The 15,245-nt window shown below is 40.0% G+C and overlaps 1 protein-coding gene across 2 annotated transcripts in view; it reads right to left on the bottom strand.

Annotated features, from left to right (window-relative positions):
• pa2g4a (proliferation-associated 2G4, a) overlaps positions 1–9,116 on the bottom strand; it is a 30,425-nt gene extending 21,309 nt beyond the window's left edge. For both annotated transcript variants that reach the window (XM_051924084.1, XM_028798131.2), the window contains exons 1-4: positions 8,911–9,116; positions 6,044–6,172; positions 5,411–5,516; positions 594–663 (exon numbers count right to left, since the gene is read on the bottom strand). In XM_051924084.1, coding sequence (XP_051780044.1) covers positions 594–663; positions 5,411–5,516; positions 6,044–6,172; positions 8,911–8,998 — 393 coding nt within the window. In that variant the 5' untranslated portion in view covers positions 8,999–9,116. The remainder of the gene's footprint in view (positions 1–593; positions 664–5,410; positions 5,517–6,043; positions 6,173–8,910) is intronic.
• Positions 9,117–15,245: the final 6,129 nt, after the last annotated feature.

Here is a 15,245-nt window from a genome sequence, read left to right as displayed (position 1 = left end):
CAAAAACTTAAAAATTAGTCCTGTCTAACCATCATTCTCAAAGAGTATCTCTATGCTCAAGAATATGTAAGCTTGGCTCTTGACTGCTGAGGTATTTACTGAAAACAATATTTTAATCAAAAGTAAGTGAATATATAGAAGCAGATTTCTGGTTTCTTAAGCATCCAGATTAGAGTATGTCTTTCTATATTAAGAAGCAGCAAGCTGGGAAAGTTCTCCAATTCTAGCATCAGAGCAGGTCTCAAATTTAGACTGATACAACAATAAAGCACTCTTGGACGATTTATCTCTAAAAAAGTCATTTTTAATTCTGAAGCAACACACAAAGCAAATGATAATATGGACAAAACTTGTGTAAAGCATACAAAATGTAAGAGAATGGATGCAGATCAAGAAAAGGAAATGTCAATATTATACAACATCATAAAAATAATTTGTTTTCTCCTTAACCTAGTTGATCAGTTAATTTGTGATTATTACTATTTAAGCAACTGCCAGCAAGAATTGTTCTGAATAACTACATTTTCCCAAGCCTACCTTAAGCCTTTTTTAAAGCAATGTCAGCAACAAAAATACACACATACAACACATACCTTAGAGGCACCTACAACAAAACTGTGGGCAACGTTAGCAATAAAGCCATCAACATGAACTCCCAGGTCACTGCAAGAGAAGAGAGAAAATGTTAATGCCATCCCTACTAATAAAGTGATGCTTGACAGCAAGCAGCACAACTAAATCACTGAGACAAATGTTTGCTTCAGAGATTCATTATTCCTTTAATCTCCCAGGTAGCAAAAATAACACCACAAGTTATTACACATCAAAGATTACTGTTTGAATCAACTGAAGTTTACAAACTGCTCCAGCAATATCATCATTGTATATAAATAAAACCAAAACCATTGGTCACTATCACTACTTCTCTGAGATGCACATAATGTGGATTGTTTTAATTACAGTTAGTTCTAAGCAAGTACAATTAAAGTAGTAAAAGGTGTACTTGCCCTGTGCAAATAATTACCACTTGTAATACAGAATGAAAATGCCTGAAGACTACAATTTAGCGTATTATGAGAAAGTACTTCTACTTTCATGTCTAGCATCCCATACATTAAAACAAATTCAGCATGTTTAAAACAAAAAAATGCAGTTATACAGAAATGTGAGTATATGACTTCAACCATAGATTTCCTTTTCTTTTTCTAATTATTATAAGTCCTAGAACATCCAAGTAATGAATGATTCAACAGTCTTGGGCTATGCTGGTGCAATAAAAAAAGAAATAATTTAATTCTCATTATTAAAACAGGTGGGAAAACCAGTGCTAAATATCAAACTACATAATTCAAACCAGAACAAAGCACACACACCGACAAATGTGTTATATATTTTATACATAAATAAGCCCTTTGATCACATCAGAGATGAATGTGGTGTGTGTTTTACAAACTTTCTCATTAACTTTTAATTGTACAGTGGAACCTCGGTTCATGAACGTCTCGGTACACGTACAACTTGGTTTACGACCAAAACGTTCGCCAAACTTTTGCCTCGGTGCACGACCACATACTCGGTATACGAACAAGCCAGTTTCCCTTTTGGTTTGTGCGCACCGATGATTTCCGCACCTGTTGCATTGTTTTCGGTCAGACGTGCGTGCTTTCGCTGTGAACTCTTTGTGCTCTATTTCATTTCCCTTCCGGTTCGTGCGCGCCGATTACTGTATTTAAGCATGTGTTCAGCCTCTCCCTGTTCATTGTTCTCAGTCAGACGTGCGTGCTTTACCTGTGAACTCTTTGTGCTCTACAGTATTTCGTGTGCTTTTGCAGTTAACCATGGCTTCTAAGCAAGTGAAGAGTGGTGAGAAGAAAATGTTGCAATGTTACTTTTCTCTTTTTTTCAAATGTTTCTTTTTTCCCCCTGTGCTTAAAACTCATTTAAAAAGAGTGTTTACAGCAATCGGGCTGTAATGCTATTAGCGTGAACTCCTGCAATGTTACTGTCTTGGTTGGCTTTTAAATAAAGTTCGGATTTGTTCAAATGTTCCTTTTTTTCCCCCTGTGCTTAAAACTCATTTAAAAAAAAAAAAAGTGTTTATACAAGTGTTTATGCTGAGAGTGAGAGCGAGCCTGTGTGTGCAGCTGAGCAGGGAGCCTGGGTGTTTGTGTCAGTGTTATTCAATGTTTTTACATTAGTTTAAAATATAAAGTGCAATATAAATAAAATTTATTATTATTATTATTATTACTATTACACTGTGCATTCTATGGTGTAATTAACTATATTTGTGCTTAAAAATCTTAAAAAAAAAATATATTTACATACAGTTTGTACGGTCTGGAACGGATTAATTGTACTTACATACAATCCTATGGGGGAAATTGCTTCGGTTCACGACCACAGGTTTGGAACGAATTATGGTCGTGAACCGAGGTTCCACTGTACTTATTTTTTCACTCGCATCAAAAACACATCTGTACGCTCTTTATCTGTATTATTTTATATGATAACACAGTACCTTGAAAACCCAATCCTAATTCACTCTGTGTGACCTAAGAAAAATAACTCACTTCCTCTAGTATGCTGAGAACAGTTAAACAGTGCTGCATATGCTCCTATTGAACCAAGCAGCACAGCCTTGTTAGGTCTCACATTGTGTTAAACAGAATCTCAAAGTACCTGGAAACTGGCAAATATTCCAAGTCACCACAGAAATACAACCTTTAAAAGAAGCATCACTCCACCTCAAAACAGTTCTTTAGCTATGCTTATAAGGAAGATTAGTCTTTGTATTTTGTCCTTTCTAAACCAGAACTCATCCAGGAATTTGGCTCATGTGCAAGGGTAGCTTGTACAGGAATCTTGTGAGTCTGATGTGACTGAATTAAATTGTCACCCTAGAGTGAAGCAGCTGCTCTGATGATGCATTAAATCTATTAGGTACTGAAGTCTTCCTTAATTCCAAAATTTTAGAGAAAGACAAGTGTTGCACACTGAGAACTAAAAGAACTAATTCACTAAAACAAAGCTGGGTTGTCTACCATGGCATAATTTGCTCTTGCTTTGCTTTTTAAAAGATACACTAACAGTTACTACTTTATTACTTGTACTAGCTGTCTTCCCTGTTCAAGATGGGTTGAAATCTGAGTAGTCAATTTAGACCTCAGTGTTAATGCAGTGTACCATCAAATGAAATGTATTTTGTAATGCATAAAGTAATAAAATGCATTGCATTTGTCATACCAACAGATGGCACATCAACATATGTAGTAATAAAATGCATTACTACAAATATTTGTGATGTATCATTGTTGGAATGACAAATGCAATGCATACGTCTGAAGTAAAAAGCAGTGTTAATGTTTGTATTAAAATGACAGACATAGCAAACAAATGGACACACAAATACACAGGCACTTCTTTTATTAAGGTGGACAATCCATGTTGGTTTTGGAGTGTAATACTAGTTTAAGATTACCACCATGACATTGTCATAACCAGCGGCTGTTTTTAAAATTTCACGGTACTACAGTTATCCCTTGTGATTCACAGGGGTTACAAGCACAGGACCTATGTGAAAGCAAAAACTTGCAAATACGTTTTGGACTCATGATAACTGTATAATATTCTAGGTTGCACTAAATAAGATGCAAAAAGTTGCAAGAAACGTGAGACAGAATGATCGCTGCTCAAGCAAATCATGTGTGCGAGACTGGCTGCAGAGACAAAGATGCATGGCGTCCCCCAGACAAAGTGCGTAGTTATGCAGTTTTTAGTGAACTGTAACTTTAGTTATACTAGTTTTATTATATATATATATATATATATATATATATATATATATATATAAAGCTGTGTGTATTATTTATGTAATAAATGACGAACGATTAATATAAAAGAATATAACAGTTACAAAAGAAATTCAACAAAACACTAAGAACAAAATGATAAACACGGCACAGTCCAATTTTGCAGATGCAGATTATGGTGGTGTAGTAATGAAATTAAATCAGAACAGCCTACTGAATGTAAAGTTTTGCCCTACCATGATGTCGATCTATGTGAAAATTTGTTGAAGTTGGGAGCACTCCCAGACAAAGTCATTTTCTAACTCAGACAAAAATCACACGAACAAGTAGGCATAGGACAGGAACATAAATCCAGAGAAAACTGCAATCCGATGTGCGTAATTGTAATTCAATGCAGCGAAGTGTTAAAACAAAAACAGAACACCACCAATTATAATGCTGTTGGCTTCTTATGGTTCACTTTTAAAACTAGAGCCCTCATCTTTCACCCAGCCGCCCTCGTGACAACTGAAGATATACAATGACACAGTATTCCTGGGGTTGCAGGGATTTGCAGTCCATTTAAGTAGCTTAGCTACAGCGACGTCTGCATTTATCCACAATAGATAGCAAATTTATATCCATTGAATTATTGATGACAAAACTGCGAAAAGGCAGATCCACAAATTGTAAACCTGTGAATTGCAAGGGCCGACCTGTAGTTTCTGCTGCTCCTACTACATGGATTTAAAAGTCACTGTTGTATTTCATAACAAAAATGTGAATAAAACACAAATTTGAAACATTTTTTGTAAAACATTATGATTCTTATTCTGTTTTAATTCTGTCTAAAAATGAAATGGATAGATTTTTCAAATACATTGTTCTGGAAGAGGACCTTTAAAATTTACTCAATTTAACAGTTGTTTGTAAACAGCTTGGTTTTAAAAACAATTTTGGTAATAATTACAGATTAGTATTAAACTATTACACCTGATTTATAATTTATTCATTACAACAAAAATGGCATCTTTTTCTAAACTTTCTTAATGATCCAAGTGCACACAATATAAACGCATGACAATAAGCTATCTGACAAAATACTCACTTCAGGAAAATGTAAGATATGGACTCCACTTAGCTTAACATACTGGCTGCAATAAAAATCTACAACCACTGTAGCCTACAGACTACACCTGATGTAAGAAGCATGGAAACCAATAAAAAAGCTCAAAATGAAACCTAAAGATCAAAAGAGGCCAATCAATAAACCAGCCTATTATAAAACCAATTACTGCAGTGACAACTTGCAGCCACTACGACACTTTAAAACTGGAGCTCTACATGTCTTTTATATTCTAAATGGGTACATTCTAAAGTTAAAGAATGAACATTGACTATTCCGATTTATGATAAAGTTTTCTCTCTGCTGATATAGGAGCTATGTCATAAATTTACCATGAACGCTGACAAAAGGGGCTATTTAGCTCAAAGAAGCAGGTATTGTTTTAGTGAAAACGGTTGCATGTTTTAAAATATTAAGCATAACAACGACAAAGGTACATGGTAATGAACTAACAAAATAGTATTAAGAAATTATAGCTTTAAGTTGAACCTACATTTTAACAAGGTCTCCTTCTTTCAAGGTGTAATCTGGGTCACTTTTTAGTGGAGAGAAATGGCAGACACAGTTATTGACTGATATACTGGTAGGGAACGCAATACCTAAAGAAGAACAGAAAAAAAAAACCATCATCAATACTGCAGTACACTTAAAGAAAGATGAAGGATCAGAGACTCAAAGGGTGTTTATCATGCAAAGAAAAAATCTTGATGGTATGAAAGTTTAATTTAATAAAGAAATAAAGAACACCCATACATGTAAACTACAATACCATGAATGGTGATTTTTTAACATTAATTTGAAACTATAAATGGAATTACAATATGACTAAAAAAACTGGCATATTAACAACAAAATCAAAATACATTTTTTTCCACTAGTTAAAGTGGACCATTAATTTCACCTTTTTTTTTTTTGCTGTAAACAGAAAAACTATAAAAAAAAAAATATATGAAAGCTGATATTTAGCAATTTAGAGTCAAATGTTCAAGTGGCTTTTCTTTGCACCTTCTGTTCACTTCAAGAATGATATTTGGTTCTTAAACATACAACTTCAACTAGCCTGTAACAAAGCAACCACTCAGAACTGTAGCTATAGTTTGTGCCTATACTGTATTCAAACAGGTACCTTTCTTCATCTCCTTTTCCTTCTTAAAGATCTTGCCAGTCTCTTCCATGATCATGGCATCTCCTTTCTCACAAAGCCCTAAAACAGAGGCATCCACCTTGGCAGCATCAACAACCATCTTCAGGACCCCTATATAACAAAATAGGAAGAAGCAAGCTCTGTCTGAGATTACAAATACCAGTTATGACAAAGGCAAAATTTAATCATTAAAAATTAAAACTGTACTTCATGCATAAAACACAAACTTGTAAAATATTAAATAGTGAGACAGTGTTTATCCAAAATGCTGTTTTAAACACTTCTAAAATCATGTTTGAATATATCATATCACTATAGTGCTAAAAAGTACAATTTACAAACAAAAACTAACACAAAACAGTACAAAAATAACTGGAGTGATAAACACAAGTGATAAAACTATTGTCAACAACTGTAGCAACTTGGTTTATTACAACCTACAGCTATAGGCTAATAATTTACCTTCATGAAATAAAAGGTTACAGATTTAAGTTTCACAACTTTTGTTTTTAATTAAAAAAAATAAATAAAAAGTTCCACTTTAACAACTCATGAAACAGACCATTAAACAGCTTACAAGCAGCATTGCCGCTGAAGGTGAATGGAATTGAAAATCCGATATGACATGTATGCTGTTTTATGGATTGTAGCCTGTACAAAGGGAGTTTTAAAGTTTGATTTTGTGCTACACCCCATAAACACAGCTTTGAACCCACTCAAGTCAAAACATTCCTATGTTATAGAGACTACCATAGAGAGGATTAACATAAGGTAAATTGTACTACAGTAAATTGTTCACTTTATGAAAACTATTTTTTCATTGCTAATATAAAAATGTATAGACTACACAAGAGTGAATCTCTTTAAGGTGAATGTGAATCTTCCTGACAGACAAGCTAAAGGAACCATATTAGAGGAAAAAGTAATATGCCTGTGTTATTTGAAGAATACATTTTAAAGGTCTCAGTCTCTATTATAGGAAAGCGGGAATGAATACTTTATACTTCTACATTTAAGGTTAAATACATTTTCTCCTAAATGCTCCTAATGAAGAGCTACAATATTTGATTATGGCAAACATCATTCTAAAGTACTTAAACGTTAAATGATCTTCAGTGACATGGTCAGATTACAAAAAAAAAAAAAGCTTACCGGACTACATTTCTTGGAGTGTCCGTATGTTGTTCCATTCCTACTGAAAGAAATCCTAACACTTGGAATGGAGTATGTATTTTTTTCTGCTTAGTTTCGTCCACGTTCCAAACCCTCAACATGTTCTGCAGGTTATATGTAACCTTAACTATTGGAAATATCTTTATGAAGGTTTAGTAGCCTAACTACTGTACGTTTTTAATTTATTTAACAACATATTGTAGCTTGACACCACTGAGTTTAAGTGCCTCGAAAACAAAATTCACTTACAACTTCTGTACAAGGCAATTATTACTTTTTCCTACAAGCTACTGCATCTCAAATGAGAAACAAGCATGGAAAAAAAATTACAATTAAATTCAACGGATGAATCTTTATTTTATAAAGATTTTATACTAATTTATTCACCCATCTTAAAAAATACACAAAAGGTTTTTATAAATAACTTTCAAATTACCTCAGGGAAAAATAACCGCAATACAGTAAATAAATGCATAGCTATCAACTGAACATAAAAAATATTTACATGGATTTAAACCACGCATAAGGGTGAAATGCATAAATTACCGTAAATTGACACCGTTATGTAACATTACATGATAAACTTGCTGGCCATCTAAATATCTCTGCAAATTGATTTGTGAATGACACTTTATTCAGATATTTTGGGCTGAAAATTCAGATCATTTAGATTAAAAACTTTTTTCAAGTTTGATCCAACCTTTCACCTAGGCCTCATAACTTCCATGCAACATTCTGATATAACTCGCTACCCCAGAATGCAAATACGATACAGTGTATCCAATGGGTGGGGGCATCTGTCAGAAAATTTGAACAGGAGTACTGACATCTATAACGTTCTCGTAAAGCTTGACTGGATGATCAGTGCAACTAGTTGTTCCCTTCGAACGGGTCTGAAAAATCTTAAAAGTGAAAAAAAAACTCCTCTCCTAATGTCCTCGAATTTGGGATATGCGACATATATACAATACAAAAGTATACCCTTTACTTGTCGGACTACAAAGACCGACCTCATGACCTCCTAATGCGCTTAACTGTAAAATGTGAACTGGAGACTAAGACATTTAACGATTATAGCGTTCGAGCGCTCAAAGTGCGATGGGGTCAAGTTAACGATCGTGTTCCGAGTTGGATGGACTGTTCTGACCCCTGTGTATTGGAATGATTAGATGTGCCCCTCACCCCACGTGACGGTTGGAAATGGAACTGAACCCCTTACTCCACGTGCAGATGAACTCCTATCCCTACGTTCCCACTGGGGATTAACGTGGTGAAAAAAACACACATCTGAACCGATCTCAACTTAACTTCTCTATTTCTGAAAAAGATAAAGTCACAATAGACTATTCGTCACGTGTTCAATAGGTTGGTCGGCCTGCACAGGTCTGTAGTGACTCCGCACGTGTGCCCGCGTGTTATAACAGTCGGAGAAAGTACTCCATGCAGATTGCCAGCACAGGCCTCACCATACAGATGTTTCGTTTTTGCTTGAAAACTAATTCCCTTCCTTTAAAGTGAAATCCAATCAGTAACTTCACATGACCCCAGCTCACATGTGCAACCAGGCAGAGACAGGCGGTCATGAGGGGTCGGCCCGGTACGCTCTCACTGCAACCCCGGTTATCTGCACATGGCGACGGATAAAAGCACATCTCCGGTTACATCAATACACTTACTGTTCGCAATATCTCCCCCCATCTTGTATTTAGTCACCACCAAGTCCTCCGCTATGGTCTGTTCCTGCTGCTCGTCATCTCCCGACATCTTGGCGGCGTCTCTCAACGTCTCCCCAAGTCTTGGCGGCCAGTCACACAGATGGACGGCAGGCTGGATCTCGCCGTTCCGATGCGCCGCTCAGCCCTATGGGGCTGCATGTAGTCTTTCATTTCCCCATACTGCTATAGTGACTACCGATATAGTCTAATCTAGAAAACTACATCTCCCATGACATCGACAGAAAAACGACTGACGTTGACTGCGCATGCGTTGCACTCAGCCGCACAGTTCTCCTACAATTTTCTGGATGTTGTAGTTCTTTTGGTCATTTTGATCGCCGTAGTCAGTTACCAACAAGTATCTTAAAACTACAATAACCAGAGGAAGAAGCGAGGTACGTAACACCTTTAAAGACGAAAACCCACTTTAGCGTTTATGTTTTATTTCACGGACGTGGCGGGAAAATGAGTGAGGTTTTGATACGATTCTTCTTATTGGGTTTTCACGACGTATACCACAATTCTGTTGGCACATGTAAAAACCCACGAAATGTTTTCGCTCTTTCTCTTTACAGGAAGCCATCAGAAAAAATCCTAGTTTTAGCCGATGCTGTGTATGATGTGGCTCAGTATTTTTTGCAGTTTTTATTAAATCAATAATTATATAATGCAGATAGTTTAAAATATTCAGTATACGTGATGATGTTAAAGGACGGTAAGATCTCAGTATTATTAGGGTCTTTGAAGGATAGTTATGTAAAGTTTCATGCTTCTTTGTGTTCCACAAAAGCCAGACAGTGTTTTGAACTGGCACAAACTGACACATTTTAAAGGGGTTTCCAATATTCAAAACTGGACCTGGAAATAGTAAAAATACTAACAAATGTTCCAGATTATTGTAAGACTAATGCATATGGTACAGACCTAAACCTATCAGTTTAAGAACTTTTATTATTTAATTAATATTTCATACACCTTAACATCATTACCATTTTGTTCTGCTTTAAGTTTCTTGGTGAGGGTTGCATTAGCAACTTGGTTATATGGTAGACCAGGATTCCTTTTCCTCAGCACTCTGATGTGGCCAAGATCATGTGCCAATGGCGGAGGTGCAAACGGCAGAGATGTAACATTTAGGTTCTCATACTGGATATCATACTAACCTTGGCTCATATCATGTCCAAACAAGTTCAAATTGAATGGTCCTGAGTTAATACTAAATATGTGAGTGCAACTCTTGCTTAGCCAACAAAGAGACGAAATGGCAGCAGTAGTGGTCCTAGATCCCATACCATTTTAACATTAGAGCAATTGTGACAAGCAGCCCATTCAGCCAGGTAATAATAATAATTAATTATTATTATTTATATTGCACTTTTCTCACTACTCAAAGTGCTTTTCATAGGGAGTGGGGAGATACTTCAACCACCACTAAAGTACAGCATTCACTTGGATGATGTGATGGCTGCCATTTTGTGCCGGTATGCTCAACCCATATTAGCTATTAGGTGTTGAAGATGTGAGAGAGAGACTGACAATTAGAGACGGGAGATTATTAGGGGAGCAGAATGACTAGGCAGTGCAGGCAATTTAGCCTGGACATTGGGAAACACCATGCTCTTTATGAAAGATACCCAACTGTCTTTTATGACCACAGAGAGTCACGATCTCAATTTTACATCTCATCCAAAGGATGGTACCCTTTATACAACACAGTGTCCCTGTCACTACACTGGGGCATTGCAATCCACATTTAGACCACAGGGTAAGTGTCCCCTGCTGGCCTCACTGACACTTACAGAAGCAACCCAAGCTTTTCCTAGATGGTCTCCCATCCAAGTACAGGCCAGGCCAGAACAATGCTTATCTTCAGGTGGATGACCTCTTCTGAAGTGCATCTGGTATGGCTGCTGGCCAGTAAGCTTGTCAATCACATAGATTCTCCAAAATAATATCAAGTAGAGATTTGAAGGTCTGTAAAGTCCTACTATCTGCTTCATGACTCTGTAATTTGTTCCATGTGTCTATGGTTGTTTGTGTGAAAAAAACTTTCTAACATATTTTTAAAAAAATCTGTTTTTACGTTTACAATCGCGTCTTGTGTTCTTGTTAACAATTTTTTTTTAAAGTAACATCTAGCAATCCATTGAACTAAAGTCCTTCATTATCTTAAACACACCAGTCTTGTTACATCTTAATCTTCATTTGCTTAGCTTGAAAAAGTTCAACTCCTTTAATTTCTATTCCTTATTCATACCTTGCAGCCTAGTCACTCTTCTCTGAAATTTCTCTAGCACCATTATTTTGTTTTTAATTCAGAGACCACAACTGTCTACAGTACTTTCAGGCGAGATGTCACTAGTTTGTTAGCTTATGTATAACCTCCTTTAATTTGTACGTCACACATCATGATGTATAACCTAACATCCTATTAGCCTTCGTGAGCACTTCTGTACACTGTCTTCATGTACCGTGTGTAGGGAAGTGATGAGTCCACTATAACTCCTATATACTTCTCATTAGGTGTACATTCAACTTTTAAACCCCCATTGTGTGTTTAAATCTAACATTTCTACTTCCTACATGTAATATCTTCAATTTAATTACATTAAAATGTCCTCTATCACAAATCTGCCCAAGCCTGTATGCTGCCCAAGTCCATCTGTAACAATTTAGGTGATTGTACATTATATGCCCTTCTACCTGGTTTGGTATCATTTGCAAACCTAAAGAGTTTGTTGTTTGTATTCTTATCTATATCATTTATATACAGTATATTAAAAAGAGCAGCAGCTCCATCACTGAATCCTGTGGGACATCACTTTTAACATTATGTAATTCTGAAAAGGTTCACTGCACCATAACCCTTTTCTTTTATGTCTGAGCTAATTTGTACCTACTTATGCACTGCATCTTGCATTCCCACATCTTTTAGTTTGATTGCTAACTTGTCATTTGTGATCTTACCAAAAGCCTGAAATCAAGATAAATAATATCATATATACAGTACATATCTTTTTGTATGTATTTGATGCTTCCTTATATAATTCCAGCAGTTTAGTAAAATATTACCTTACCCATTTGACCCCATGCTAATTATTTGCTAATATACCTGTTCTTGAGATGAGTTGCTTGATATTTTCCTTGATTATTATTTCTATTAATTTCTCTATGATGCACATTAAGCTTACTGGTGTATAGTTACTTGGGTCAGCCTGATCATCCTTTTCATATAATGGTGTTTACTACATCCCAGTGTTTCCTCAGTGTGCAGAGGTTTTTTTTTTCAAAAAATATAAGTCAAGGGTTTATATATGTATTCACTAACTTCCACAAGCGCTCAAGGAAATGTTATTTGGTCCTAGTAATTTGTTAGATTTCAGGCTGTTTATCTAAGTAGTACTTCCCATGGGCTCACCACCTATGGGAGGGGCCAAGGAGGTCGGGTGCAGTGTGAGTTGGGTGGTGGCCGAAGGCGGGGACCTTGGCGGTCCGATCCTCGGCTACAGAAACTGGCTTTTGGGACATGGAATGTCACCTCTCTGAAGGGGAAGGAGCCTGAGCTAGTGCGCGAAGTTGAGAGGTTCCGGCTAGATATAGTTGGGCTCACCTCAACGCACAGCTTGGACTCTGGAACCAATCTCCTTGAGAGGGGCTGGACTCTCTACCACTCTGGAGTTGCCCCCGGTGAGAGGCGCCGAGCAGGTGTGGGTATACTTATTGCCCCCCAACTTGGAGCCTGTACATTGGGGTTTACCCCGGTGGACGAGAGGGTAGCCTCCCTTCGCCTTCGGGTGGGGGGACGGGTCCTAACTGTTGTTTGTGCGTATGCACCGAACAGCAGTTCGGAGTACCCACCCTTTTTGGAGTCCCTGGAGGGGGTGCTAGAGGGCATACCTTCTGGGGACTCCCTCGTTCTGCTGGGAGACTTCAATGCTCACGTGGGCAATGACAGTGAGACCTGGAAGGGCGTGATTGGGAGGAATGGCCCCCCTGATCTGAACCCGAGCGGTGTTTTGTTATTGGACTTCTGTGCTCGTCACGGATTGTCCATAACGAACACCATGTTCAAGCATAGGGGTGTTCATATGTGCACTTGGCACCAGGACACCCTAGGCCTCAGTTCGATGATCGACTTTGTGGTCGTGTCGTCGGACTTGCGGCCACATGTCTTGGACACTCGGGTGAAGAGAGGGGCGGAGCTGTCAACTGATCACCACCTGGTGGTGAGTTGGCTTCGATGGTGGGGGAGGATGCCGGTCAGGCGTGGTAGGCCCAAACGTGTTGTAAGGGTCTGCTGGGAACGTCTGGCAGAGCCCCCTGTCAGAAGTAGCTTCAACTCCCACCTCCGGCAGAACTTCGACCACATCCCGAGGGAGGTGGGGGACATTGAGTCCGAATGGGCCATGTTCCGTGCCTCTATTGTTGAGGCAGCTGACCGGAGCTGTGGCCGTAAGGTGGTCGGTGCCTGTCGTGGCGGCAATCCCCGAACCCGCTGGTGGACACCGGCGGTGAAGGATGCCGTCAAGCTGAAGAAGGAGTCCTACAGGACCCTTTTGTCCTGTGGGACCCCGGAGGCAGCTGATAGGTACCGGCAGGCCAAGCGGAATGCGGCTTTGGTGGTTGCTGAGGCAAAAACTCGGGCGTGGGAGGAGTTTGGGGGAGGCCATGGAGAATGACTTTCGGACGGCTTCGAGGAGATTCTGGTCCACCATCCGGCGTCTCAGGAAGGGGAAGCAGTGCAGTGTCAACACTGTATATGATGGGGATGGTGCGCTGCTGACCTCGACTCGGGACGTTGTGGGTCGGTGGGGGGAGTACTTCGAAGACCTCCTCAATCCCATTAACATGCCTTCCAATGAGGAAGCAGAGCCTGGGGACTCAGAGGTGGGCTCCCCCATCTCTGGGACTGAGGTCACCGAGGTGGTCAAAAAACTCCTTGGTGGCAGGGCCCCGGGGGTGGATGAGATACGCCCGGAGTTCCTCAAGGCTCTGGATGTTGTAGGACTGTCTTGGCTGACACGCCTCTGCAACATCGCATGGACATCAGGGACAGTGCCTCTGGATTGGCAGACCGGGGTGGTGGTCCCCCTCTTTAAGAAGGGGGATCGGAGGGTGTGTTCCAACTACAGAGGGATCACACTCCTCAGCCTCCCTGGAAAAGTCTATTCAGGGGTCCTGGAGAGGAGGGTCCGTCGGATAGTCGAGCCTCGGATTCAGGAGGAACAGTGTGGTTTTCGTCCTGGTCGCGAGACAGTGGACCAGCTCTATACCCTTAGCAGGGTCCTGGAGGGTGCATGGGAGTTTGCCCAACCAGTCTACATGTGTTTTGTGGACTTAGAAAAGGCATTCGACCGTGTCCCTCGGGGAATCCTGTGGGGGGTACTCCGAGAGTATGGGGTACCGGCCCCCCTGATAAGGGCTGTTCAGTCCCTGTACGATCAGTGCCAGAGCTTGGTCCGCATTGCCGGCAGTAAGACGAACCCGTTTCCAGTGAGAGTTGGACTCCGCCAGGGCTGCCCTTTGTCACCGATTCTGTTCATAACTTTTATGGACAGAATTTCTAGGCGCAGCCAGGGTGTTGAGGGGGTCCGGTTTGGTGGGCTCAGGATTGGGTCACTGCTTTTTGCAGATGATGTTGTCCTGTTTGCTTCATCAGGCCGTGATCTTCAGCTCTCTCTGGATCGGTTCGCAGCCGAGTGTGAAGCGGCTGGGATGAGAATCAGCACCTCCAAATCCGAGACCATGGTCCTCAACCGGAAAAGGGTGGAGTGCCCTCTCAGGGTTGGTAGCGAGATCCTGCCCCAAGTGGAGGAGTTCAAGTATCTCGGGGTCTTGTTCACGAGTGAGGGAAGAATGGAGCGTGAGATCGGCAGGCGGATCGGTGCGGCATCCGCAGTAATGCGGGCGTTGCATCGGTCTGTCGTGGTGAAAAAGGAGCTGAGCCGCAAGGCGAAGCTCTCAATTTACCAGTCGATCTATGTTCCTACCCTCACCTATGGTCATGAGCTATGGGTAGTGACCGAAAGAACGAGATCGCGAATACAAGCGGCTGAAATGAGTTTCCTCCGCAGGGTGTCTGGGCTTTCCCTTAAAGATAGGGTGAGAAGCTCAGTCATCCGGGAGGGGCTCAGAGTAGAGCCGCTGCTCCTCCGCATCGAGAGGAGTCAGATGAGGTGGCTCGGGCATCTGATCAGGATGCCTCCTGGACGCCTCCCTGGTGAGGTGTTCCGGGCACGTCCAACCGGGAGGAGGCCCCGGGGAAGACCCAGGACACGCTGGAGGGACTATGTCTC

This window comes from Erpetoichthys calabaricus, chromosome 3 (assembly GCF_900747795.2).
Source record: "Erpetoichthys calabaricus chromosome 3, fErpCal1.3, whole genome shotgun sequence".
NCBI lineage: Eukaryota > Metazoa > Chordata > Cladistia > Polypteriformes > Polypteridae > Erpetoichthys > Erpetoichthys calabaricus.
The sequence above is the reverse complement of the archived record's forward strand: the minus strand, read 5'-3'. Positions and strand labels throughout refer to the sequence as shown.